Genomic DNA, 27,696 nt, shown 5'->3' on the forward strand with positions numbered 1-27,696 from the left:
CTTTTTTTTCTTTATTAGTGGAGAAGGCCACGTACTTTCCAACAGAGTAAAAGGAAGAGAGAAAAGCAACACAAAACACGATCAGCTAGCTGGGGTAATACATGAAATGAGGAAGGAAACTACACACCGCACCACCAGAAAAAGTCTCATCTTTCTACACATTTCCCCATTTGTAACACTTTGCTCGAGGCGTCTGTCAGCTGAGGAACAGTGGATGAACGGGAGAGATCCCCCTCTGAAACAGTTGCTGCCAGGTTTGCTCAGGTATTTGCACTATGGGAATGTTCACGCGGTCTGATGGGGCACTCGGGCAGGCAGCTTTCAGATGCTGATAATCAGCAGCGTGCAGCTCACCCTGAAAACATTATTTAAATAGGTGCTGGGAGAGGAAAAATGGTGTGTGCTTGGTAAGAAATATCAGAAGTCGCTTCACCAGAAGCATTTTGCTTTTGGGCCACGAGTGTAAAAATGTCTATTGAGCAGTAAAATACATTTCCATGTAAAGACAAATGGTGCTCTAGGCAACTCACCTTGCTATTCTACTAATGAATACGTACCATTTTAACTTTTTATTATGTGTTAGTTTGTAAACAACTGAAATTTAGACAAAGGCGTAGATTTTCTATGAACTAGAAGATCAAACAGTCTATTTAATGCATGTTCAGGTCTCGTCCTTACTTGTGTAAACCTGCCAGCCGCTATAAGTAATGTTATGGTTTGTCTTTTCTCTCTCCTTTTCACCCAAGTCTATTTTGAAGAATGGGAGACTCTGCAAACAACAGCATTGTCAGTAACTCCAGCGGAACACCCTCCTCCACTCTATGCCACCGAGACACCACAGTCACCCACCTGATCTTCCCAGTACTGTACACACTTGTCTTCCTTCTGGGACTCGCACTGAACAGCCTGGCTTTCTGGGCTTTCTTCCGTATTCCAAGCACATCAACTTTCATTGTCTACCTGAAAAATATCTTAGTTTCTGATTTTATAATGACCCTGATGCTTCCTCTGAAAATCCTGACAGACTCTGGCCTGGGACCATGGCAACTCAAAGCCTTCGTCTGCCGCTTCTCAGCCGTAGTGTTTTATAACACCATGTATATCAGCATAGTGCTCCTTGGCCTCATTGCTTTGGACAGATTTCTCAAGATTGTAAGACCTTTCGGGAAGTTCTGGGTGCAAAACCTGACCTCAGCAAAGATCCTTGTGGGTCTGGTCTGGCTGTTCTTCTTTGTTCTCTCTTTGCCTAACATGATTTTATCAAACAAGAAACCAACACCCCAATCCGTGAAGAAGTGTGCGTCATTGAAGAACTACTTGGGTCTCAAATGGCATGAAGTCGTTAATTATATCTGTCAGTTCATCTTCTGGACTGTTCTCATCCTCATGTTTCTATTTTATATAATTATTGCCAAAAAAGTGTACGAATCTTACATAAAAACACAGAAGAAAGACAACAAAAGTGAAAAAAGAGTCAAGGGGAAAGTATTCATCATTTTTACAGTGTTTTTCTTATGCTTTGCCCCCTTTCATTTTAGCAGGGTTCCCTACACTCTGAGTCAAACAACAACCCGAATGGACTGCCGTCTGCAGAATCAGCTCTTTGTGGCAAAAGAGAGCACTCTGTGGCTGGCTGCCACGAATGTCTGCGTGGACCCCCTGATCTACATGTTCTTGTGCAAACCGTTCGTAGAAAAGGTGTTATGCAGGAGAGTAAAGACATTCCGGAAGACAGTTCATACAAGTCCAAAAACCGAACTGGACACACAAATGTCTCCTACGGAATCTTGACTCAGAGGCTTCACACTCTACAGTCTCTGCATATTCATAGAGAAGTTAAACAGTAATCTGGTTTACTTCTGCAATAGAAATGAAAGGGTGGTTCTAATGTAATAGTAATTCTTAATAAAAATAGCACAATGATATGGAACTGTTGGAATGGAGCCGGAGGAGGATATGAAGATGACCCAAGGGCTGGAGCACCTCTGTTATGAGGACAGGCTGAGAGAGTTGGGGTTGTTCAGCCTGGAGAAGAGCAGGCTCTGAGGAGACCTTATAGCAACCTTCCAGTACCTGAAGGGGCTACAAGAAAGCTGGAGAGGGGCTTTCTACAAGGGCATGGAGTGATAGGATGAGGGGCAATGGCTTGAAATTCAAAGGGGGAAGATTCAGATTAGACAGAGAAATTCTTTATGATGAGCGTTGGGAGGCCCTGGCCCAGGTTGCCCAGGGAAGTTGTGGCTGCCACATCCCTGGAGGTGTTCAAAGCCAGGTTGGATGGGACCTTGAGCAGCCTGTCCAGTTGGAGGTGTCCCTGTCCATGGCAGGGTTGGGACCGGATGGGCTTTAAGGTCCCTTCCAACCCAAACCATTCTATAATTCTATAATTTATGCTCGCTGTTTAGCCCTAGTAGGCAATAAGCTGTCATTCCAGCTGCAGGCCCTGACCTAACACTGATCTTCCCAATGCACCGTGCTCCGTCTTCAACACCACCATTGCCCCTCAAGGCTGCGGCAGCCCCGCCGCAGGGCTGCTCGCACCACAGCGATCTGTATCACCTTGGAGCCTCGACTGCACAGCCATAACCACATTGGTCTGAAGAGAAAAACAACATTGATGATGCATAGAACTAATAACGACCAGTTTGTAGTCCTGTGCTGCTGGGCTGGCTCTGCAAAGCCCACGAGAGCAGAGGGTTTTTTCTGACTCGGTCACTAAATCATGTCCACCTCATGGCATGCAGTCAATCTGTAACCTCTGAATTAATATACTTTCATGTAACGTTGAGAACAAGCTACAGAATCATTTTATCTGCTTCAAACAATAAAACTACTTTTTAACGCTTAAGCAGCTTACTGACTGCGGAAGCTTCTAAGGGCAATTTAGCTTTATTTGAGATTAAGCCCAGAGCTGCTGAGTTTGTACACCAGTAATTCTTACGCTGAATACCTGCTCAGCTGGCACGCTGCAGGGTAGGGTAGAGGAGGGGCTGGACTTGACAGAGGGAAGGACACAGTCCCTCCCCGTCCCTACTCTGCTCTCTCATGTGTGTAATTACTTTCCTATTGCCTATACTCTTTCACCATTCTTCCTCTCCACTCCTAGCAGGGAATCACAGAATGCTTTTTGTCGGAAGGGACCTTAAAGATCATCCAGTTTCCAACCCATGGGCAGGGACACCTCCCAGTGCACTAGGTTGCTCAAGGCCCCATCCAACCTAGCCTTGAACACTTCCAGAACACCCAGAAATGCCCCCCCTTGGTGGCACATTCACCCTTCCCAGTCCTGCTGATGGGTAAAGACAAGCCAGCAACCAACACTGCCTAATCCTCCCCATCCAGGAAAACTCCTTTCCAACCAGCTCACCACACTGCACACGGAGCTCTTCTCTAGCTATCCCACAAGGCAAGCCCAAATGGATTATGCCTGAAGAGAAACTGCTTTCTAGTCCTCAATTTTGGAATTTATTTCACTGTTTTAAGATACGAAAGAGATACCAGCCATTTATAGACTCCACCTCTACAAAGTATATTAAAAAAAAAGCTAAACTTACCTTAGCCCTCAGCCATTCTTCCCTGCTTCTCAGACAACACGTTCCTCCTGCTGCTTGACCCTCGTTGTCCCTGCCACCTCGTGGGACTGCCTCGGCATCGGGTGCTGCTCGGGCGATGTGGCGTTACGGAAGGGGACAGCACATCAACTCGCGCTCTCCCACCAGCCCCCCTCCTGCTGTAACCCCCATCACAGAGACACCCCTCAAACCGCACGCTCTGACCCCGAGGAGCTGAAGCACCAGAGCCCCAGCACCTTGCGGAGAAAACAGGCACATCCCTTCTTAACAAACTTCGCTTCTGCTCTCCCGCTTTATGGCTTCTCACCCGCGCCAGACGCTTTGATCACCACTTGATTGCTATTGTTAGACATTAAATATTTACAGCAGCCGAATACGATCGTGCAGGTTGCTCCTTACAGCTTGGGTTTCTTTTCAAAGCTGGTTTTAGATTACTGTGCACTAATTACATCTCACTCTGGGATTCCCCGGCCGCTGCCACACAGGTAGATGAATGTCTCATTTAGCAATTTCTACTCACTGTATCTCCTCCACGAGGCACGTTGCACGCTTTCGATAACCGTAACGCCCCTTTTACGACTGGAAGCTGAACTAATCCCCAGCCAGCTTTCGGCTGGTTTCAAAGGATCCTATAAATCAGTGTTATCTCAAATAGCTTCTTCCTCTTAGGATTAAATGCTCTTCAGCAATTTATTCTTCTCTCCCCACACACATAGAGTGCTTAACAGGATTAACGTAGTGACTTTAGTAAAAGTAAATATAATAAATTCTTAGCTGCTAAAATAATCACTTTAACAACTGCTTAAAGAAGCATCTGTGGAGTCTGAAAATGCTTTCCTAAGCCTGCTGACTCAGCACAGCAATTAACGTAGTGGCCAGAGATGACCATGAGGAGAAGACAGTTTGTAAATCAGTTGTGATCTTCCACCAAGCAGGTTCCCACGGAAATCCATACGCCTGAACTTTGAGTACACTAAGGAAGAATTCAGCACAAAACTTTGCAGCTCAGTCCTCTCTCTTCCAACTGAATTGCACCAGCATAGCTAATACAGAGGTCCCCAGAAACTGGCACAGAATTCACCCTGCCCTGGATTTAAAAGTTGAACTCTGGCCCATTGTCTCCAGGTAGACCTTAGGGCAGCCTTCCAGAACCTGAAGGGGCTACAAGAAAGCTGGGGAGGGACTTTTTACAAGGGCATGGAGTGATAGGATGAGGAGCAAAGGCTTTAAATTGGAAGGGGAAGATTTAGATGAGACATTAGGAAGAAATTCTTCCCGATGAGGGTGGGGAGGCCCTGGCCCAGGTTGTCCAGAGCAGTGGTGGCTGCCCCATCCCTGGAGGGGTTCCAGGCCAGGTTGGATGGGGCTTGGAGCCCCTGATCCAGTGGGAGGTGTCCCTGCCCATGACAGGGGTGGGAATGGATGGGCTTTGAGATCCCCTTCCAACCTAAGCCATTCTATGATTCTGTGATTCTACGTTCTGGTTATTACAGAGAAAGACAGTAACATAAAATGAGCGATATGGTGGTGAGAAACTATGAAAACAATGAAGAATAGAGAACTTACTCCACTGTGGAAGGTTTACTTCTAATTTCATTCCTACTGCTCCGAATACAATGCTCACCTAACGCTGTGTGCAAACACCAGCAGTGCACACAGTTAAATGCTAAGAGCCTGCTTGTAAGGGTGGGTGTAACCACAAAATGGGCTGAGTTGCTCCTTAAATGAGGGGTGTGCCAAAGGTTTCCCAGGAGTCTTAATCATCTGTTTTTCAGCTGCTGCTTCTTAGGTAGGTAAAAGGGAGCCAGAGTTACCAAATCTATAGCAGAGAAGTGCAAGGTGAGTGCAAGGACAGGACAGTGGTTGATCCACTTACAGGAAAACGAAGTTCACTAATTTTTAACATTTAGGATTTCGTACTTTTTTCTGCAAGACTTTAGATTCCTGCCTCCAGATAGAATTAACAATCTTAACAGTTAGAATGCCTCCAAGTTTAGGTCTCTGCTTTCTAAGGCTAAAAAAAAAAAAGCCAAAGCAATATTTTATATTTCACCCCAACTAAAATGGAGAATTTTTGAGAACATACTTCTCTCAGAGAAAGAGAAAGCCATCAGCCTGGACCACAGGCAGAGTGCACCAGCAGAGTCCCAGAGAAAGCTGCTTTTCTGGGCTCTCCAGAGGCCTTTCACAGATTCATAGAATGGTTTTATTGGAAGGGACCTTAAAGATGATCCAGTTCCAACTCCCAAGCCATGGGAAGGGACACCTCCCAGGGACACTTTTAGGGCAGTCAAGGAATTTATGTCATCCAGTAAATCTTACCGGTGCATTCAATGCAACAGTCACCATTTTTCCAAATGTGATTTTTCTCCTAACCTACCTGGAAAAGGCTGGTACTAGTTCTTGTGCCCCAGGAGAGAGAGAGAGGAACCTTTGCTGTTGCTCGACGCAGCAGCCATACAGGACAGAGCAAACGCAGGTAACATTTCCACCCGCTCTGTGTTTACTGCAGCCCACCACCACCACGAGGCAGCAGTACGGCTTTTCCTTTCTGCACCCAAACGTTCACTTACTTGGCTTTTTTATGACCCAGACTAGAAGAAACACACAACCTAGAAACTGGAAAACTGGCATCAGCCTTTGAACTTGTTCAGACAAATGAACCTTATTCCAGGCTCCTGCGGTGCAGGATTCACAGGATAACTACTGATATTTATTCTATATGTTTTTACAGGTCATCAGGTCCCAGAAGGGCAACTACATGGCACCAGGCAGTCGAGTTCTGTAGGAAATAATCTTATTTGTGTACACAAAGGCTTACATATATTTCTATTTGTTATTTTACTTGTGTTTCAGAGAAAGGAAATACATTACACCTTCGCCTATTTCACTTACCATCTGGCCTTGCAGATTTTGTATCAGTTTGCCTCTCCTCAGGGGGACAGCAAGGTCATTCCAGAATGCCCAAAGACAAAGTCTGCACTTCATACATGTCCCAACTCTCCAGCACAGCGATACACATCCCTCCATCAAGGCTCCTAGAACTCTGAGTACTGAGAAAACTCATTACCCACAGCAGTGCTTCAAATAATTAGAAATGGAAACCAGCTATTTGCATCATGAGCAAGAGCCGTAAAGCCAAGCTGAGCAATCAAGATACTGCCCATAGGACTCCACACAAGCACAGAGGTCACTCGTGACAACCAAGGACACCAGAGCAGCCCTAAGCCTATAGACAGGCTCAGCCAGCCAAGGTGTGTAACTTCAGGTCACCTAAAAACATGGTGTGGGGAACCTGAGGACAGAGGGAAAAAAGAAATGAGATTTTAAAAGTTATGTATTAATTAGCTCCTTTCTTCCCTCTTTCCCTTCATCAAAATGGTGGTGGCAGTGAACCACCCAAGGACAGGAGAAGTGGCAAAGTCTTCCAAGACAATTCCACTGACAAAAGCACCTCCATCACAGACATGGCCAGCAGGGTGAGGGAGGGGATCCTCCCCCTCCACTCTGCTCTCGTGAGACCCCACCTGGAGCCCTGTTCTGGAGTCCCCAACATAAGAAGGAGATGGACCTGTTGGAATGGGACCAGGGATGATCTGAGGGCTGGAGCACCGCTGCTATGAGGACAGGCTAAAAGAGTTAGGGTGGTTCAGCCTGGAGAAGAGAAGGCTCCAGGGAGACCTTAGAGCGACTTTCCAGTACTTGAAGAGGGCCTGCAAGAAAGCTGGGGAGGGACTTTTTACAAGGGCATGGAGTGATAGGATGAGGGGAAATGGATTTAAATTGGAATGGGAAGATTTAGACTGGACATTAGGAAGAAATTCTTTACAATGAGGGTGGTGAGGCTCTGGCCCAGGTTGCCCAGGGAAGTGGTGGCTGCCCCATCCCTGGAGGTGTTCAAGGCCAGGTTGGATGGGGCTTGGAGCAGCCTGAGCCGGCTGGAGGTGTCCCTGCCCATGGCAGGGGGTGGAACTGGGTGGGCTTTAAAGTCCCTTGTAAACCAAATCATTCTATGATCTCACCTGTCTGAAGGGATAATGCTGGAGGAACCCTCCCAGTGCTGCAAGCAGTGATCATCTTACTACTTTTCTATGCTTATAACAAGAAAAAGTCAGTCTTGTCTGCTATCCCGGTGGCTAATCTGCTTTAAAATTAACCCTGTAGTTTGAATTACTAAATACGATAGTAAGAGAGTTTTAGAATGAAGCAACACAATAATTGTTGTAATAACCTACTTCAGGCTCTTATGAAATCTGAGAATTGCTCTCTAATCACGAGGATACAAAAAGGGACATCCAGCCTCTAAATACTGGGAACAATAGTGAAGTTATAGGTTAGCTCGCAGCTTTTCTTTACATCAGAGCTTTGCACTTCTTTCGTGCTGTTTTTATGACAAGCTCCATAGCATTTCCTTTTTATGTGCCGGCCAGTCCTGACTTGCTCCAGCCTGAGAAAAGACAAACAACACGTCTGAACTAAAAGCCTGCTAGGGGATGATGTGACAGTGTTTTCTAACCCATTAAGCTTTACCGATACAACAAAATACAGAGATTTTAAAGAAGAGTTAAAGTGCCGTTGCTCCACATTTAAAAAACAAACAAACAAAAAAAAAAAAAAACAAACAACAAAAAAAACACCCAATCTCATTTAGGATTTATGAATCTATAAATCTATTACTTGACCACTGTTAGCACACCAACTTTGGGGCACGTACTCCATTCAGAGACTATCAACTATTAAACACTTGGGTCTCTATAAGAAATTAACTTCTATTTTCTAAACATTTGGAATGGGTCCAGAGGAGGCCACAAGGATGATCTGAAGGCTGGAGCACCTCTGCTCTGAGGACAGGCTGAGAGAGTTGGGGTTGTTCAACCTGGAGAAGAGAAGGCTGTGGGGAAACCTTAAGAGCAGCTTCCAGTGATGAAAGGGGCTACAAGAAAGCTGAGAGACTTTTTACAGGGGCATGGAGTGATAGGATTAGGGGGAATGGCTTTATACTGGAAGGAGGAAGAGTTATGTTGGATGTAGGAAGAAATTCTTCACCAAGAGGGTGGGGAGGCCCTGGCCCAGGTTGCCCAGAGAAGTTGTGGCTGCCCCACCCCTGGAGGGGTTCAAGGCCAGGTTGGATGGGCAGTGGACAGCCTGGTTCATGGGAGGTGTCTCTCTGCGTGCTCCCCAGAGTCAGAACGAGGTCTCCACTCACCATGATGTACAGAGACGTGAGAGGAAACAATTTGAAAGAGATGTAATGCTGACAAAGCTGTTTGTGTGGCTACACAGTAAGCTGTACCGTAGCGGAGCTGCACTAACCGACGGTAAGACCCACCACCGTATTCCAGGGCAGCTCTCACTGCCCTGCCCTCTCCATGGGGCGACTTCTCAGCAGTGGGAGCAGCCTACAAGATCACCAGGTGGCACATACTCCTGTCTTATACAGGTTCCGTGCAGAACAAAGAACTGGATCATCACAAGTAACATTAGGATGGAAAATGACTGAAAGCCTCTGAGGAGGTGAACCAAAGAGTGGAAGGAAAACCAGAAGACATCTTTAGTCTAGCAGCAGGACCAGCAGCTGAGAAGGGAACAAAACACAAGCAGCTGCTAAACACCGGAGCACAAGGAATAGCTGAAAGAAGGTGACATGGTGGCTAGCACACACTCTCCTAGGTAGCCACGTGCCGGGTCTTAGAGAAGCAGAGACTTCATCAGGTCCTTTCTCCCTCACTGCAGAAAAAGCTGTCTCTATCCCCGGGCGATATGTGCACACCACCACGTCACGCAGCAGGGACCACCACAACATCAGAATGCCCAACTCCACAGAGGAGTTTTGCAGTGAGTAGTAATAAAGCTAAAGACACTGCAGAAGCACAACACGTGTTCCTGCTGGCTTCATTTGCCTTATGCTTTGCCTTGCAAAAGCTGGTCTTCAAAAATGAGCCGTGCCAGAAGTCTCCTACGATCAGGGACTGTACCTGATTCGAGGGAGAGGTCCTGAGGCAAGCGGGAATTTTACAGTTTGCCCACTAGCAGGAGTGTGGAAATGGGGACAGAGCTCCCCTGGATGCACAGCCAGAGGAAGCTGTTCACCAGGCCAGGGAGGCAGCTGGTAGGACCTGCTCCTGCTCCAGCACCTCACAGGCTCCATGCAGCCGTCAAGGACAGCAGAAGGCTGTCCAGCCTCCAAAGGAGCTCGGGATTCAGTACCTCTGATCTTTGAGGAAAAAAGAAAATGCGTACAGAGAGTCCAGGCAGAACAGACAGCACAGTTCAAGAAAAGGCACTGGGCAATACTTGCTTTTGTAGCATTAAGATTATAATCTTCTTTTCCCGTGAGGAAGATGTGTCGATGCGCATTTGCTTTCTTTATAAGGCAGCAGCAGAAATGGGAAATTAACAGCTTTGTCCTTTACTGACATGAAGCAAAATTTTGTTCTGATTAAACAACTGCTGTGATGATTTCAGTGCTCTTAAGGCGCTCAACTACCTTACTGTAAGGCGGTGTGCTCCCAGGACCACCGAGAGCGGGGCTGCAAGAGCCAGCGGGCGCAGAGCCTTACAGAGGTGACAGCAGAGTCTGCAGCAAACAGCCCGGCTACTCATCTCAGCTGAAATGTTTAGTTACAGACTTAACATTTTGCTTTCATCCTACACGCTATTTAGAAGAGAGGATCTGTTGGAAGCACAACATTAAAGATGCCTAAATAGAGTCAAATTAATAATTGACATCTCGATTAGGAAATATTTGCATCTATCCAGCACAAGATTCTTCAGTATCCCATTACATTTGCATTCACCCTGCAGACAAAACTGTATTAACCAAAAGGCAGAGGCACGGCTGCACGGGTTGCCATAAACCACGACTGCAGACTGGGTGCAACGTTTCCCTGCATGAAGCCTGCTGCCTTTAACAGGCACTAACCCACCTCTCGGGTGAATCACTGTCTGCGTCCTGGGTGCCCGAGCTGCTCCGGAGCCAGGAAGTGAGCGGGAGCGCACCGCTCACCTACCCTGGCATGTGAGTCATTCCCAGGAATGAGAAAGCCAGTTGCTCCAGTTGCTCCTGGCCAGGGGAATTTTGACTCTCTGATCAGGTATCGCGAAAAAAGCCATCGGAAGCAGAAAAGCTTACTTCCAGATATGGTTTATTTGACTGCCTTATCGCAAGAAACGCTCTCATGCCTACTGTAGCTCCAAGACGCATTTTGGAGGAGTCTAAAGCACTTTCGAGATGCAGCTCAGAGACAAGCGGAAGCCGGCAATGGTGACAGGTAAGTGATTTCTAAGTATACAAAACGCTTTCGATAAGTTTCTCAGTAAATCTTCTTGCTCTTAATCGCCCTCAAGTGAAAAGAAAACAAGAATTAAGATAGAGTTGCTGAAAACCAGACTTGGAACCATAAACTGAATATCAGATCAATTAAAAGTGTGAAAAATTCTCAAAATAGCACAGCTTTACTAACTTTTTATTCATTCAATAGATGTTACCTGTTATCTTTCTCCCAATGGCAAAAAAAAAGAAAAATATCGGTTTTCTACTGATCATTCCTTCTAAGACGTGAAAGAAGCGCAGGAGAGTTCACCGTTTCTCTAACTTACTTCCTGACAGAGTTTAATTCATATCTGAGATGCAGTAACTAACACCTGAATTTGGTATAAAACGTTTGTACTGTATTCCTTTTCAACTCTTTCAGTGAAGGAAAGCATACGTGAATTTCTCTTAATTATATTATACAGAATAAAGGTTCTCTTCCTTCATACTTCACTCAGATCATGTTAAAACTTGTCAGGTTCACTGGAAGAACCACATAGCTCTGAATAAGCAACTTACAAACTGTATGTCTGATTAGTCTCAAAGTGTGGGAAACATGGGAGGCACTTCGTAAAACCTATGTCACTTAAGGAGTATTTTAGACTGAAAAGGTCATACTTAGTTCTGAAGGACTGAAAGTAGCAGCGCGCTGTAAGTTTTTGTATGTTCAAAAATGACCATTCATGCATCACTGGAGCTGTAGACATCTGCCTTCCCGTTGCATATACTTGGTCTGGGAATTCTGGGAGCATTTCATGCTTTTTTTCGTCTTTTCAAAAGAAGATTCTGTAATCTTCTTTTAAAAAGGGAAACCAGAAAACTCGGGCAAGCATTCGGTTGATGTCACCAATTCACTCCCAGAAGTTTGAGACCCAGATGACATGAAAGCCTCCAGCATTTCTCCGGTTAGAGCCGCTCCGGTGGGCTCTGAACACCTCGGGTAGGCAGCCAGCTCCTCCGTCACAGCCTTCTCCTCTCTTGCCACTTTGGGGAGTGGGAGCTGGCAGCACCTGGGGACAGCCCCAAGAGCAGAGGATACGGGTCAGCAGTGGGGAGAGGGGAGCAGAGAAGCGGAGAGAAGCTGACGGGCACGCGGGGACCTCAGGAACAGAAATCGCCTCTTTGCACTAGAGACTTCTGAGAAAAAAGAAGTGCATTTTCAGCAGCACCAACCGCTGGTTCCTGTTCCCACCCTCGCTGCCCGTGGAGGGCTGCCTTTTCCAGCTCAGCCCTGCTGTCTCATCCTCCGCTCCCCTCCCGAGCTGCCGGGTTCCCCCCCAGGGCAGGGAGGGAGCGGGGAGACCAGCTCGCCCAGCACCTGCACGCCATGGCCCGTCGTGCACCAGCACGCATCTACGCTGGGTGCTGGAGCGTCGGAATCCCGGGGCACTGGGAGCTGCCTGGCCACGCAGGGCTGAGCGGGGAAGACACCGTGACGGGGCAGCCAGACAGGGAACGAGCACCAGGAGGGAGGTGGCAAGTCACAATCTAGAGTTTGGCCGATGCTGAGCCCTTTGGAGGCTGGGTGCTTCTTCTCAACCAGGAAGCCTACTCCACTTCCTGCACGTAGCCCAGGATGAGATCCAGGAACAACCAAAAGGGGAAGGAACCACTGAAGTGGGAAGGAATAATTGAAGGGGGAAGCTCCTTCTCCTTTTTTTCAGGACAAGTCACTTGCTCACCTCCACACAGCTAAGTCCATCAAGACCTTCTCTTTAGCCAAGTCAACACTAGGAAAAGCCAGTCAAGTTACCTGCAGTGAGACAATAGCATCAAACCTGAGGCATGCGTTACTTATTAGAAGTTCAGAAGTAAATGAAAACGCATGTGACACAATCCAAGAGCTCCAGACCCACCACACCACTGTTGGCTATCCAGGCTCCCAAAGAAACCAGGCTGCGAGAGACACTAACCCGAGTATCACCAAGGAAGCACTACAGGAAGTCAGCAGTATCAATTCCTCTGTTTCAGCGGTTTTAGCCCTTCCCAACATAAAAAATTACAGTGCCTTCTTAAAAAACCCAACAAACAAACAAACAAACCCATCGCGCTCTCAATTGTTAAAGCAGTTTCCACATCCGACCAACACTGAACCTCCCAGGAGATACTACAGTAACCGCTGCTTCTTGTTTTATCCTCGGGAAATGCCAGTGACACAGCAAAGGGACAACTGATGATATCAATCGGGCTTAAATCACCTTCACCGCAGCAGCAGCTTCTGCCACTGTACCAGGAAGAGCCAAGAGCTGGCATAGCAGCAGGGCCAGAGGAAGAGGGGCAGCTCTCCACAGCCACCACCACACTATCCCACCCAGGATTCGCAGCCCGGCCCTTTCGGAGATCAGCGGGCAGAGGAGGATTTCTCCAGGCTGCTTATGAAAACGTGGGGTAGCACCAAGCTGAACTTCTTCCAGTCATATCCCAAAATCTCCATATCCTTTTCCTTCCTCTTTGAAACAGCAGTGTTGGTGTAAGCAGCAACCGTGGTTAACTGTGGCGCAGCACACACACCCAAGCACAAAAGAAACAGCTGACAACGGCAGACGGGGAGTTTTTTGTCTTTTTGCAATGTGAATAAGAGTTGCATATAAAAATATCAATAGACTCATAGAATAGTTTGGGTTGGAAGGGACCTCAAAGCTTGGATCAGGGGCTCCAAGCCCCATCCAACCTGGCCTGGAACCCCTCCAGGGATGGGGCAGCCACCACTGCTCTGGGCACCCTGGGCCACGGCATCACCACTCTCATCATAAAGAATTTCTTCCTAATGCCTAATCTCAGTCTTCCCCCTTCCAATTTAAAGCCCCACATCCTATCACTCCAGGCCCCTGGAAAAAGCCCCTTCCCAGCTTTCCTGGAGCCCCTTTCAGCACTGGAAGGTCGCTATAAAGTCTCCCTGGAGCCTTCCCTTCTCCAGGCTGAACAACCCAAACTCTCTCAGCCTGTCAAAATTGTTAGAAATTGTTTCAATGCAAAGTAAAACACCTAAAGGTGAGATTGGAATTACTTAAAAGCCTAAATGGCACTGTCTCCATGCATGTATAAATAATCCTATTTTTCCCTGCAAGGTATTTTGTTACACAATTCCCTGTAGCATTTGAGACGTGACAGATGCACAACAGCCAGAGCTCCAGTGGATGAAGGTGCACTGTGATCAATCACAGACCTGCCTTTTTTTTTTCCTGTGTGAACCAGACATCATTTTAACTCTTTTTTTTCATTATAAGCTTTTTACCTTGGTGCTTTTTATTGCATAATACCAATAACCAAACCTAAAAGCTAATATTTTCAGCAAAAAGCTCCAACAAAAAGTAGTCTGGCACCCAAGAGCTTTTGCCTTGCAGGCACACGGCAGAGCAAGGCTTCTTGGGGCTCAGCTTCTCCACGGGCCAAGCAACCTGGGGAGCGGCTGCACGGCCCCATGCTCAAGGAGAGCCGCGTGCTTGCCTAGGCAGAAGCCAGCTCCTCTGGAAGGAGCTCCAGACCACCCAAGCATCACATGCTGGAACTTAATAACCAGTTTTTGCCTTTTGCCTAAACGACTGCATTTATAAAACTTATTAAATTTAAAAGACTGTGATTTGCGGATAACAAAGCACACTGAATAAGTACGGAACAGCTTATGGAATTGAAGGGTGATCATTTGAGAAAGATTTCCATGCTGCTTGTTGTGCCAAGAACAGAGCCCACGACAACATAAGCACAATAGGAAAGGCTGAGCGAGAAGCTTGTGAAGAGATTAAAAGAGGGATAAATTGAAGTTATTCTGGGAAGTATGCAAACGTGAACCTGCTTCCAGCTGCCTCCTTAGAAGAAATTTCTAGAAATGCGACCTGGTGAGAGATTAAAGCTGAGTTTTCCAAGCAGCAAAAGAACTGTAATCCAGTGGGATGGCAAGGGGACAAAGCTTGTAAATGACACCAAACTGGCAGGAGCTCCTGATACCCACAGGGGTCCTGCTGCCATCCAGAGGGATTTCAAAAGGCTGGAGAAACAGGCCAACAGGAACCTCGTGCACCTCAGCAAGGAGAAATAGAGAGTCCTGCCCCTGGGGAGGAACAGCCTCCTGCACCAGGACAGCTGGAAGGCAGCTCCGCAGAGAAAGACGTGGTGGACAAGCTGAATGCGAGCCAGCCTGCAAGCGTGGACTCCCAGACTGCGTTAGACAAAATGTCAAAGCAGGTTGAGGGAGGCAATTCCTCCTCCCAGCTCAGCACCATGAGGCCACACCTGCAGCACCGGCTCTGGGCTCCCCAGAAGGATCACACCGGAGCCAAGCACAGGACCACAAAGACTACTAACGAACTGGAGCATCTGATGCACCAGAGACTAAGAGATCTGGGACTGTTTAGCCTGGAAAAGAGGTGGCTCAGGAGGATCTTATCAATGTGTACAAATACCTGCAGAGAAGGTGACAACAGGACAGATCCAGGCTCCTGTCCATAGTGCCCAGTGACAGGATGAGAAACAGTGGGATCAAAGAGGAGGCTTCTTCTGAACACAACAGTGTTTTGGTTCTGGTTGGGGTCTTTGCAGTATCTATGAGGTTGTTCAAGCCCTGGAACAGTTTTTTCAGATGCTGTAGAGTCTCCACCCTTGGAGATACTCACCACGTGCCCAGAGACAGTCCTGGTCAGCCAGCTGTGCCTGATGCTGCCCTGAGCGGGGCACTGAGCTGATGAACAATTGCAGAAGTCAATGTCAGGAAGGGTTTGGATACAGTGCAGGTGGGCGGCACACTGGGCAGCAGCGAGCAGCTGGTTGTGCCAGGGGGACACCAGGATGGCACTGCTCAGACTTCCAGAACTAACACCTACACTTAACCCCTCCTGACAGTGCCGCACATGGAAGCTGCATCTTGCATGGCATCTTTTCAATGGGGGTTCAAAGAAAACAGCTCTACGGGGCCACAATACAGCTTCCACTATCGGTAGGTTTTGAGCAACCAGAAACAACAGTCAGCAGCATCTTCTAGAAAGAAGCAAAGGAAACATTCCAGAGTTAATCCTTTTCTCCTGTCTAATTAGAAGCTGCCATACTGAGAAAACATTAATTATCCCAACTCTGCCAACATTGCATTGTGCTCTCAAAAAAGGCAAAGTTGCAACACCCAGCTCCTCTTCCATCGACAACGGCCGCTCGCTGCTGCCCAGGACTATCAGGATCTTTCTTTTTTCTGTCTTTTGAACCGTCCCTCACAAAGATGATCTGAGGGCTCTGAGGACAGGCTGAGAGAGTTACAGTTATTCAGCCTGGAGAAGAGAGGGCTCCAGAGAGACCTTAGAGCAGCTTCCAGTACCGAAAGGGGCTCCAGGAAAGTTGGGGAGGGGCTTTTTACAAAGGCATAGAGTGACAGGATGAGGGGGAATGGCTTTAAATTTGAAGGGGGAAGATTGAGATTAGGCATTAGGAAGAAATTCTTCATGATGAGGGTGGGGAGGCCCTGGCCCAGGGTGCCCAGAGCAGTGGTGGCTGCCCCATCCCTGGAGGTGTTCAAGGCCAGGTTGGATGGGGCTTGGAGCCCCTGATCCAGTGGGAGGTGTCCCTGCCTATGGCAGGGGGCGGGAATGGATGGGTTTTAAGGTCCCTCCCAACCTAAACAAGGACATGACAGGACCCTGGAGACAAAAGAAGCTGCTCTTTCAGGGGAAGGCAGATGGAAGCAAGTTGCATGGCAGCAGCTTGCCCAGCGCCAGGGCACTGTGCTGGTCAGAGATACGTGAGAGAAAAGTTAGGCTGGAATTGAGAGGGAAGTTCAAGGAGGAACCTGAAAACCAATTAGGGCATTTTGTACTGGATACTGAAGCAGACGAGAAGCTTTGTGACTAGAGGCATTGGTTCCCGTTTCTGGATATGAGTAAGCAGACAAGCACCATAAGCCATCGCTGCAGACAGTTATACCCTAGTTCTTATTTTTCAGCCCCTCCACAATTCAGTCTGTTAAGCACAGCAGCATTGCCACGTTCCAGGAACAGAGCGCGTGCTGTCTGCACAGCCCTCTGCCACCACACTGCCAGGAAGGCGGGCGCCGGAGCCAAGGGCACAAAGCCCCACAAAGGGCTATTTTCATCCTCTCTCCAGCCACCCCACATTGAAGCAGTTCCTTGTCTGCAGCAGCCAGCTGGCTAAGTCAGACACGCAGAGTGGTGGAGACCACCATTTAGCTGAGCCAGCTTTTGGTAGGCACACAGCAGCAGGGATGCAGGGATCTGCCACTAAAGCAGAGCGTCGCTGAGGCAGGAGCATCGCAGGAGCTCCCATCCTCACCCCCAACAGGGCCACCAACACCAGCCTGAGGGGCCATGCCCAGTCGGGAGGAATCTCCTGGGATGGAGAACCACAGCTTCCACGAGCAACCTGTGTTTGATCAGCCGCACAGTATAAAAGTGATTTCTTGAGTTCAGCTGTAATTTCCCAGTTACCAGTTGGTGCCCGCTGCCTCCTGTCTGATCAACAGGTACCCCTGAGAAGAAAAAAACTCAAAGAATCGTAGAATTGTTTGGTTGGAAAAGAGCTCTGAGATCAAGTCCAACTGTAACTAAACCAGATCCCTGAGCACCTCATCTACCCATCTTTTAAAAACCTCCAGGGATGGCGACTCCACCACCTCCTTGGGCAGCCCCTGACAGTGCCCGAGAACCCGTTCGGTGAAGACATCTTTCCTGATGTCCAATCTGAACCTGCCCTGGTGCAACTTGAGGCCATTTCCTCTTGTCCTATCACCTGTCACTTGGGAGAAGAGCCCAGCACCCACTTCACTACAACCTCCTTTCAGGGAGCTGTAGACAGTGATGAGGTCTCCTCTGAGCCTCCTTTTTTCCAGGCTAAGAGCTGGGCTCCCTGCTGCCAGGTACTCATGCAGGAGCCCCGTGAGTCTTCTCGGGCTCAGGCTCAGCCACCTCCGCTCTCCCAGCCCCTCCGCAACCAGAAGATGCTACACTTGGTGCATGAAGGCACCTGAGCACAAGGGGCTGTGGTCCTGCTGAGCACAAACCCTGGCGTTACGCTTGTTCTTGTCACCGTTTGTGCTGCTGCCCGCAGCACAGCATCTCCTGGCACAGCTGGCAAGGGAGCACACTTCCAAGGGCAGGGAGCTGACAGCTAGAAAAATGCAAAAATTAAGAAAGTGTGCAAAGAACAAGAGTAAGAGACATATTCACTCGCTGTAGGTACAAATCCTAACAGGAATAACAAGTTATTCCACTACGCATTAACAGTACATTAACATATGCTTTTCCAAAAGGGAGATGGACAATTTTTAACAGAGGCCTCCGAGGAAGGAAGAGGTAGCAGTGTCCTACTTCTTGGGACTGGGCACCCTTTCAGTGAACAAAGAAATCAGTAAGGAGGATAAATAGATGCGAACATTAAGGCTTGCTCAGGTGATGCAGTATCAAAGTGGACTGAAATAAAGAAGAGAGCAGGGATGCAGGCTCGCTTGCCTGCTTGCACAAGTTTTATGCACACATACACTTACCCTGCAGCCTACACTGCTGCTTTTTGCTCCTCAATCTTTACAGTTAACTCAGTACTTTGGTTCTGATGGGCAGCAGAAAAGAACAAAATTGCAGCCAATAGCCAAGGTAATGAACCATCTCGCATTTTGATCATTTACATTAACTCTGCCATTCACCGGACTTCATGGTGATGAATGCACATTGACTGGCAAGAAGCCACACATAGAGAAGGTATGTGCTCAAAGAGAAACTCTGCAGCCCTATGAACTACGAAACCTGGTCTGCTTCACTCAGAGGCTTTTCCAATTTTTAAAAAGCTGCAAACAAGATGAAATAAAGAGCAGTTAGATATGAGGATACAGAATCTCTTTAAGCAGTGAGGCAACTTAAAGCCTTAGTCATTAGAAAAACTATAGAGTCATCCCTACCCATATGACACTGAAGTCTGCCGTGCAGCCTGTTATTTCGTTTCTCATCTGAGATTATGTCAGTCAGGCATATAAACCAGTCTATCAACATCAGCAGTAAAACATTACCTCATCCACGAAACAGTAACAGTATGTACTTAACTTATATTGAATGCAGTTGACAGCATTTAGGTGAATGATGAGAAAAAAAACAACAAACCTCATGCAAAAACTACAAGAAATAAAAAGTACTGTGGTTTAAAAAGCTGCTTGAATAAAGGAGCAGCTTCCAGTGCATCTTCAAAACCATCCAAGCAGAATGTATTTACATGGAAGAATGAGACAGCTGCTTAAGACAAAATTGGTCAAAAGAAAAGCGTCTGGAGAACTGCACAAGGACTGGAAAAATAACCTTGCCCAGCACAGAAATACTGTATTCGAACAAGCAAAAAAGCCACTTAGAGTGCACAGTCAGTGAACAATTACAAAATAACTCAAAACAGTCTTTAAAGAGAAGGCAGTCTTCATCTCCAGTTCCAAGAGAACACATGGAAAAGGGTGAATTCTCCACATAACTTCTTCCTGCCCCCAGAGTCTGCAATTCAGCAGTCTTTATCAGAAAAAGTAAAGCTTCCGGAGTAGAATGATACACCAGCTTTGACTCAAACAAGCCTTGCTCACCACCACCCTAGCACATAAACAATGAAGCCACACTACTCCGAGTGCTCTGTCTACTACAGAACCCTTTAGCCTGACAAACTCGGGTAGGAAATGATGAGAACACCTTTGGACTGGTGAGTCTAAGCAGGATCACCTCTGTGCATGCCAGAGTTTCGTCACACAGCCAGCTCTGTGCAGCCGGGGCCATCGTGCCCGCACTTCCCGGCTGCTTGGCACAAACCTGTTTGTTTATGACTTTAAAGCTTCAAACTACATCAGCATAAGGGAAAGCCTTGAGCTCGCAATTAGGGCAGCCCTCGGTGGGTGTTGTCTCTAACCTCCACCCCAGGCTGGCACCAAAGGCTCTGCTGAGCTCAGCTGTGCCAGTCGGGCAGGACACAGGAAGCTGCTCATGTAGTCTAGTTATCACCGTTTACATTCTTAAAGCATTTGCTGCTTTCTTTTTCCAACTCATACCTTGTTGGGATATTACTGGAACATGTTTCAACATTTAAACCACCAGGAGTCAGACAATAGGGTAAGAGATCCATTCAGAGGCTTGATCCTAGTTAGTCTGCAGGAACAATGAGCAAGCTCCCAGCATAGCTTCCAGGTGGCCCCTGTTTCCCTGGGAATGAGCTTGTGGCCACATCTTCCCTGGCCAGGAAGGTCCAGGTGGCAGGGATGCCCCACAGTCATTACCTGGGGGCAGGAATCAGCAAACCCATACAGGATTCCCTAAAAGTAAGTAGCACTGACTTGAGAAGCGTAAGAGCTGAGATGCTGCTCCTGTCACTCATGCAGCACCTTCCCACGCTGCCCCTGGAAGGGAGAAGCATGCCCAGCAACGGAGCAGCCAGGCTGCTTCAGCAAGCACGGGCTTTGCATAGACTGGGGAGATAAGCAGCCCAAACCTGAGCAGAGCTGTGGAAGGGCAAGCACGGGAGCAGCACAGATACCACCAAACCCAGGAGGCACAGGGGAGCCCACCAGAGCCTGGGTGCTGCAACACCTTCCCTGGGGTGGTGAGAGACGTTCTGTCCAAGGAGGGCTTTCTGTGGCAGTGATTCAGCCACTCCTGGTCCAAGTGACTGCAGACCATCCTCTGCAGCAGTTTCCAGCTAAATCCCAAGGCTCAGATTAACAGCCCAGCGGAGTCAAATAACTGTACCCAAGAAACAGGCCACTGCCCACAAGGAGGATGGACGCTGGATTTCGATCCACACTGAAGAGCAGCTTGAGAACCTTTTGACTGCTATGGATGGTCCGTCTCGACTGACAGTAAAGCACAAGATGCAAACGGAATATGAGCAATGCAAGCCAGAGGCAGAGACGGCAAACAGCCAGGAAAGAGCTCCCTGGCAGCAAGGGAGCGTTCTCACCAGAGCCACACAACAGCCATCGGTTTCCTGATGTAGAACAAGAGATGGAACCTTCAGAGGGTGCAGGGCCTGAGGCATTCACAGATACCACCCAGTGTTCGATTGCTACGGTCTCTTAGCGCCAACATCCATCTAAAAGAACGGATACAGAGATAGAAAAAGGAAGAAGCCTTTTTTTGGACAGGATTTACAGCAAATCCCATTGACACCTCGAGTAACTGCCACACACGAAAAGTCCATTTAGCACAGATCTGACCCTCAGCTCCATCAAACCCTGCAGCACTTCCCAGGATTACAGCATGGGAGCACAGCAGTCAGCAGTCACACTGCCCCGAATCTCAGGCGACACATCCGATGCTTTACCAACTTCTCTGGGCACAGGATTTAGGACAACACTTGCTTGAAGGGGCTGAGAGCAGGGAGCTTTTCAGGGACCAGGAATTACCAGACTTAAAAGGAACTCTGAAAAGCAGGGAAATAAGCATCTTATTTGCATAGGAAGATAGATATGCATCTTTTCATAAAATCACATATTCTTTTGATCTCGGTGCCTCCTGGGCAAAAAAAAAAAAAAAGGATAGCTTTAAATTGTAAACAACAGCAAAAAAGCAACAGGTTACTGCTTCTCAGACAGAGAAGACAAAATATCTAAAATATTCCTACCAGTCTCAGTATGAAATTCAGGTACTATTAGAGCAAACAATGCCAGACAAGAAGCCAAACAGGTAAAAAGCTTAAAATACCGGAATTAAAACTTTTTATTGATGCTTTGTAACATAACTACTTGCTTTACTGCCATCTAGTGACAATTCAGCAGTTCATACCACAGTGATAATCACAGAAAATAAGTTTAGATCTGCAAAAGACCAGTAATTTTCTCATCTATTCATTCCCGTATGGGAGGAAATCGGGTCTGGTGAAACTACTGAGATCTGACCTATTTTGCTACTTTTCCTATCAAAACTTGTAAACAGAAAGTAAAGCATAGAAAAATCAATCCATTTGCATACTGCACGAGTAAAGGAATAATCTGGAATGTGGTCTTATGAATCAGCATTATCAATATTTCTTCAAACAATGCCAAAGCAGTGTAATGCCATCGTAGCACACATTAGATTCTACAGATCTGCAGTATTCCCTGGAGGCTGTCTCCTGAAACACTTCCTTCAAAACCCTGAGAAAGGAACAGGAATGGACAATTTCCACCCCAATTTGCTAGATACGTTATGAAGTTATGCACACATCTCTCATAATTATATATGAAACCTTTCCTTCAAAAAGGGAGAGATGATAAACTTGAACGAAAATTCTTCTCTCAGCCATCCACTACTGAAATAGCCAAGAGAGCAAATAAACAATGTCCAAGCAAGAAGTGTCAGGAATAAGGTCAAGGGCCTTTTATAAAGGACTACAAACCAGCTGTAGTGGTGGATCAGAACAAAGCCATTAAACCAGCGTGGTTTGGCAGCAAGGAGACAAGCTGCAGTAACCACAGTAGCATGTCTGCACGCACTTGTATGCCTGGAGACTTATCGAATTCAGTACCACTTGAAGAAAACAACATTCCTGGCCAGGCTGTTAGAGGCTCACTAGCCACAATCCATTTTTTGCAAAGGTTTAGTCCAGGGGTTTTGAAAGAAATCAACATAAGGAAGATAAGTTTAAAAAAGTTGAAATCCAACTTATTTTTACTGCAGGTAACAAACCCGAACTGAAGTTCGCTGGGATGAAAGAAACACAAGATCACGCAGCTAAAGACAATAAAAAGCTGGAAAAGCAGGAAAGAAGCTTTTCTTAAACCTCATTTATATAAATAAAACCGCGTGCAGTATTCGCCAACGGGATTCAATTAAGATCATCTTAACAGGAGCAGATACAGAGAAAGGCTGGTATCGGCAAGTCTTACAGAAATATGAGAAGGGTTTGGGCTTGCTTCATCCCAGTACATGAAGTCTCAGCAGAGTAGGAAACATTGGCCAAGGGTTAAGAGTCAGAGATAGAGATTGTTGTTTAAAGGCACTGCTATAAGAATATGTGAGGCAGAAAGTTGCCACAGAGACACTGAGGCTGGAAATTAGATTAATGTTGCTAAATATTATAGCAGTAAGGTTCCAGCACATCTTTGCTAGTGAAGTGGAGAAAGGGAAATAATTGTAACAGCAAAACTGATGGGCTTACAACAAACAAGGTGGCGGGACTGCCTGCAATGGTGCCGCGGACGCCCAGCGGTAAGTGAAGACGTGGCAATGAAGGCTTCCACAGCGGAACAGCTCTGCAGTGCCCAGAGATCAGCCATCAGCACGCGTGGTCCTCTTATTGGCAATTTTGGAGGATTCTAGTTTCACAAAGCTCCTCTCCACGCTGGGGAGAGGAAGGCGAGGTCTTCTGTTTCGCTGTGGTTTTCATTCCCATCTCTTTCCCCCCGAAGGTGATGCTGGCACAGCCCCTGCCCCAGCCTGGATCTACGGCTGCCAGTGGGACTCCTGAGAAGCATTTCAGCTGCAAACCTACAGCGACGCAAATGATGGGGTACAATTTGTCGTATGGAAAACTGCCAGGTAAAAGAATGTTGGAAAAGTCAAGTGATCGAGAAGTGTTTATTGTATTTCGTTTTAAAGAAACAAGTCGTTTCAGAAAAGGCTGTCTAAACACTGCCAAGTGCTGCGCCGTGGCTGTCGGCCCTGCTTTACCACACCAGCCACGGGCAGAGAACAAACAATAGAAAATAGAATGTGCTACAGATTTATGAGGGGATTTATAAGTCTGACGTTTTTTCATAAACATTTACACATGAAATCTTAACATCCCCAGAGATTGTGATTTTTTTAAATACATTTAAGTAAGCTGTTTTAAATTAGTGTTTTCATAGGCCCAGAGAGTCTCTCCAGAGTCCCACCTCTTGACAAACAGATCATCTCGGCTCACAAATTGCTTTCTGTCGAGACAGCCAAGAGCTGACACCTGCAATTTGATTAACAGTTTGTTCCCAAGACGCTGGTGCGCCGCTGCGTCTGCCCACAGCCCCACACGAGGCCAGCAACGGGCACTGCAGACCACAGCCTGCCATGTGGGAAGCACTTGGCTCCACTTGGATGGCAGGTGGATTACGGGAGCTCAAATCCTTCTCACATTGCCCAGATAAGACATTTTCTAGAGGACAGGTCTAAAACTGTCTCATTTGTAAAACCCCAGAAACATACTTTAAACTGTTCTTTTCCCACGTTCCTACAGATGATCGCCTGAGTCAAGACAACAGCACCTCACCCAACTCCACAGCAGGCCTACTCGGGAACTCCACACACAACGAATTCACCACCATCGTCTTGCCCGTGCTTTACCTCATCATTTTCCTGGCCAGCATCTTGCTGAATGGCCTAGCAGTGTGGATTTTTTTCCACATCAGAAATAAAACGAGTTTTATATTTTACCTCAAAAACATCGTGGTTGCAGACCTTCTCATGACCCTGACGTTCCCGTTCAAGATAATCCAAGACTCGCAGCTGGGACCATGGCACTTCAACTCTTTCCTGTGCCGATACACCACGGTTCTGTTTTACGCCAACATGTACACCACGATTGTGTTCCTTGGACTCATCAGCATCGACCGCTACTTGAAGGTAGTGAAGCCTTTTGGAGACTCCAGGATGTACAGCATCACCTTCACCAAGATCCTATCTGCCTGCGTTTGGGTTGTAATGGCTTTCCTAGCTTTGCCAAACCTGATTCTTACGAACGGGTACCCAACAAAGAGAAACATAGACGACTGCCTGAAGCTGAAGTCCCCCTTGGGAATCCAGTGGCACATGGCTGTCATTTACATCAACACCTGCCTGTTTGTAGTGGTGCTGATAGTACTGATAGGATGTTATATTGCGATATCCAGGTATATTTATAAATCGAGCAAACAATTTATTAGCTCATCAAGCAGAAAGCGAAAGCATAATCAAAGTATAAGGGTTGTTGTGGCTGTATTTTTCACTTGCTTTCTGCCTTATCATTTGTGCAGAATACCCTTCACTTTTAGCCATCTAGACAAAATTTTAGATGACTCTGCACATAAAATCTTATATTATTGTAAGGAAATGACACTGTTCCTATCTGCATGTAATGTCTGTCTGGATCCAATAATTTACTTTTTCATGTGTAGATCATTCTCACGAAGGCTGTTCAGAAAATCAAATATGCGAACCAGAAGCGAGAGTATTCGATCGCTACAGAGCGTAAGAAGATCAGAAGTGCGCATATACCACGAATACACCGATGTCTGAAGTCACCCGCACAGAGACTTTTGCTCATTTGTGAGAATATTTGTATATCGTGTAAATAAAAAGCATCTTTGAGTATCTGACCATGGAAGTTCATTAAGGAATATGCAGACAAGTACAGCTTTTCTCTTTCAGCAAACCTAACATCTGTTTCAAACATCAAAAGCTTAAATCCACACAGAGATCAGGTTTACTTAGAGTGGGTTTGGGGTTGCGTTGGGTGGTTGGGGTTTTATAGGCAGCAGAAGCTAACGACCCCTCAACTCAAAAAGCAACCTGGAGCACCAGGAGGCTCCAGCCAAGATGGACAAGCTCTGGCCTCGGAGCAGGATCCAACAAAGCGAGTTAGCAGTTACCTGGGCTTTGTGTTTGCCGTACAGGCTTTGCATCTGTCCATTCCCACCCGTCCAGGTGAAGAGCTCTGCCATAAGAGGATAGCAACAACTGCTGAGCTGACTAACATAGGGCAAGCGCTGACATGTGGCCACAGGACTGGCTGCAGTTCACCCCTGCATCGCGGCACGGCCACGCTGGCATCTACCAGATGGCTGCCAAGGGGTACGCGACAGGGGAAGAGAGGGGAGATCCCCGGTACAGCCACGGGCAGCCACAGGGAGCACCTGCAGAAGCAGCACTGACTGTCTCGGCTTTTCCTCTTGCATGTGTGTCGCTGGCAACACCATCTCATCCACAGATCAAACCCACCAAAACACTACTCACCCCCTTTTAAATATCAAACAAAAAATTCAAACACAACCCTACCTTAAGTCTCTTCTCAAAAACAAAAAAAATAAAAGAAAGACAAAAAGTAAAAGCTGTTAAAATAGCTTTTAATTCCCATTTATCTCCTTCTAATTGAGGAAATGAGAAAATGCCCCTTGACAGACTTGTATGTGACAAGACTGAGCAATCAACATCAAGCTGAAAATTCAGTTTCCCTGCACCTTCTGTGCTTTCTTAATACAATAGAAATAAGACTGAGAGCATTAGGAATCTTTCATTCAAAACCATTTATAACTTTGGCTGCGATAAGTAGGTGAAATTCAGTTTTGGAGAGCAGTTCAGGCAACACCTTTGGGGTATTATTTTACACTGTGGTACACGCAATGAAAGTAGAGGAAATATTAAAGAGCGTGCAAAATCAAGGCAAGAAGAAAGGAATAATAAGAGATCGAGATGGCAGATGCTGCGTGAGAAAGTGTTGAATAACAACTCGGTTAGTTGAAAGAAGCCAAGTCCTGGAGAGTTCCCACCAGAGCTAATACTGACTGGGACACCTCGAGTCATTTCAGCGAGAGCCTGGCAGGCTTCACACCACACCAGCAGTTGACAGCACTCCAGATTTGTTTATAATAAGGGCAGAAGAAACCAAAACCGCTTGTGCAAACATTCTTGAGCTAGCTTTGCACCAGCCCATGCTGGCGGTGCAGGGAAAGGGAGCTGAGCTGCCCTGGGCATCCACATCAGCAGGGCAGCCAGAGCAATAACAGGGATGGAGGCTTCTCTGGCACCTCTGCCACCCTGGGATTTGGTGTGGGGACCTCTCAGGGTAACACAGAGCCAGAAAGACAAGTTCCCTTCCTTGCACGCTGCAGAGGAGGCCATCTCCCACCGAATGGTGCTGGCCCCGGGTGCCTCCAGTGCTCCCTGGGGCGTCAGCGCTGCTCGACCCGAGGGCTCAGTCGAGAACACAAGGACAGGGTGAGCACAGGCTCCCCAGGGATGAGCTTCTCAGGGGCTCAGAGAGGGATCTGCAGAGGGATGGGGAGGCAGGGAACCATCCCCAGGAACATGAATCCAGTCAACTTCAGCCAGCAGAGATCACTCTGAATTCAGAGTGGTTCAAGAATCGTCCCAGCTCATCCTCCTCCCAGACACCCTCCTCCATGATGGGAGAATGGATTTGGCCACTCAAGGCCACAAGGATGTATTTGTATTTAATCCTGTAAAAGGAACAATGTTTACATGAATCATTTTGTCCTGTACTTCACCGGGGATTCAATCTGATTTTTTTTATAGAGTAAAAGCTGCTCTTATGAAAAATAAACAGCCAACTTAAAAAATTTAGACTGTAAGGAGATGACAATTGTTTTGAGCAGTTAATTTTTAAACAAGTCTCATGCAATGCAGTGCAATTGCACAAACAGAAGATGGCAACAGTCCATCATCAAGTGCTGTATTCATATAAGGACTTTCCTCTAACACAGAAAAACTGGTTTGAAAAGCAAATCCTGACGATGCATTTGAGAAACAGGATAAAATTCTGCATGAGAATACTTTTGATGAAGTTTTCTACTGAAGCAAGAGTTGATTTCTTCCTCTTTTTAAACACTGTTAGCTTGGGTTTAGATTCTGCTTGATGTGTAATGAAAAAATTGAAGTCTGATAACATTTAAGTCATGTATTCTGATTAATGCAAGTATTATAAAACAACTTGCATTGTTCAGGGGAAATCACTTGTGAACAGGAAGACAGAATATTCTGATATTTGCCTACTTCTGATTAAACATTTTAAACGGCCAAAATACCACTGAATGAACTCTGTTTTCCAATCAGCTCTGTAGAAAATTGTGTTCCCACACAACCTCAAGGACTAGTTCTGGGACCAAATGTGCCGGTTTGTACTCTCAGAGGTCTAGGT

At 46.9% G+C, this 27,696-nt stretch overlaps 3 protein-coding genes across 10 annotated transcripts in view; 2 read left to right on the forward strand and 1 right to left on the reverse strand.

Annotated features, from left to right (window-relative positions):
* MED12L (mediator complex subunit 12L) overlaps nucleotides 1–27,696 on the reverse strand; it is a 134,953-nt gene that overhangs the window by 48,256 nt on the left and 59,001 nt on the right. The gene's annotated exons all lie outside the window — the stretch shown is intronic.
* Nucleotides 60–2,108, forward strand: P2RY13 (purinergic receptor P2Y13). The gene is made up of 2 exons (XM_054073972.1): nucleotides 60–264; nucleotides 747–2,108. The coding sequence occupies exon 2, from the start codon at nucleotides 760–762 to the stop codon at nucleotides 1,789–1,791; it is 1,032 nt and encodes a 343-aa protein (XP_053929947.1). The 5' UTR covers nucleotides 60–264; nucleotides 747–759; the 3' UTR covers nucleotides 1,792–2,108.
* Nucleotides 10,418–25,472, forward strand: GPR87 (G protein-coupled receptor 87). 2 transcript variants are annotated; one of them, XM_054073971.1, is made up of 4 exons: nucleotides 10,418–10,843; nucleotides 22,488–22,675; nucleotides 23,219–23,348; nucleotides 24,022–25,472. In XM_054073971.1, the coding sequence occupies exons 3-4, from the start codon at nucleotides 23,222–23,224 to the stop codon at nucleotides 25,056–25,058; spliced, it is 1,164 nt and encodes a 387-aa protein (XP_053929946.1). In that variant the 5' UTR covers nucleotides 10,418–10,843; nucleotides 22,488–22,675; nucleotides 23,219–23,221; the 3' UTR covers nucleotides 25,059–25,472. The 2 variants fall into 2 exon arrangements, with proteins under 2 accessions (XP_053929946.1, XP_009565981.2); XM_009567686.2 differs by lacking the exon at nucleotides 22,488–22,675 and having other exon boundaries at nucleotides 24,022–25,471.

This window comes from Cuculus canorus, chromosome 9 (assembly GCF_017976375.1).
Source record: "Cuculus canorus isolate bCucCan1 chromosome 9, bCucCan1.pri, whole genome shotgun sequence".
NCBI classification, from domain to species: domain Eukaryota; kingdom Metazoa; phylum Chordata; class Aves; order Cuculiformes; family Cuculidae; genus Cuculus; species Cuculus canorus.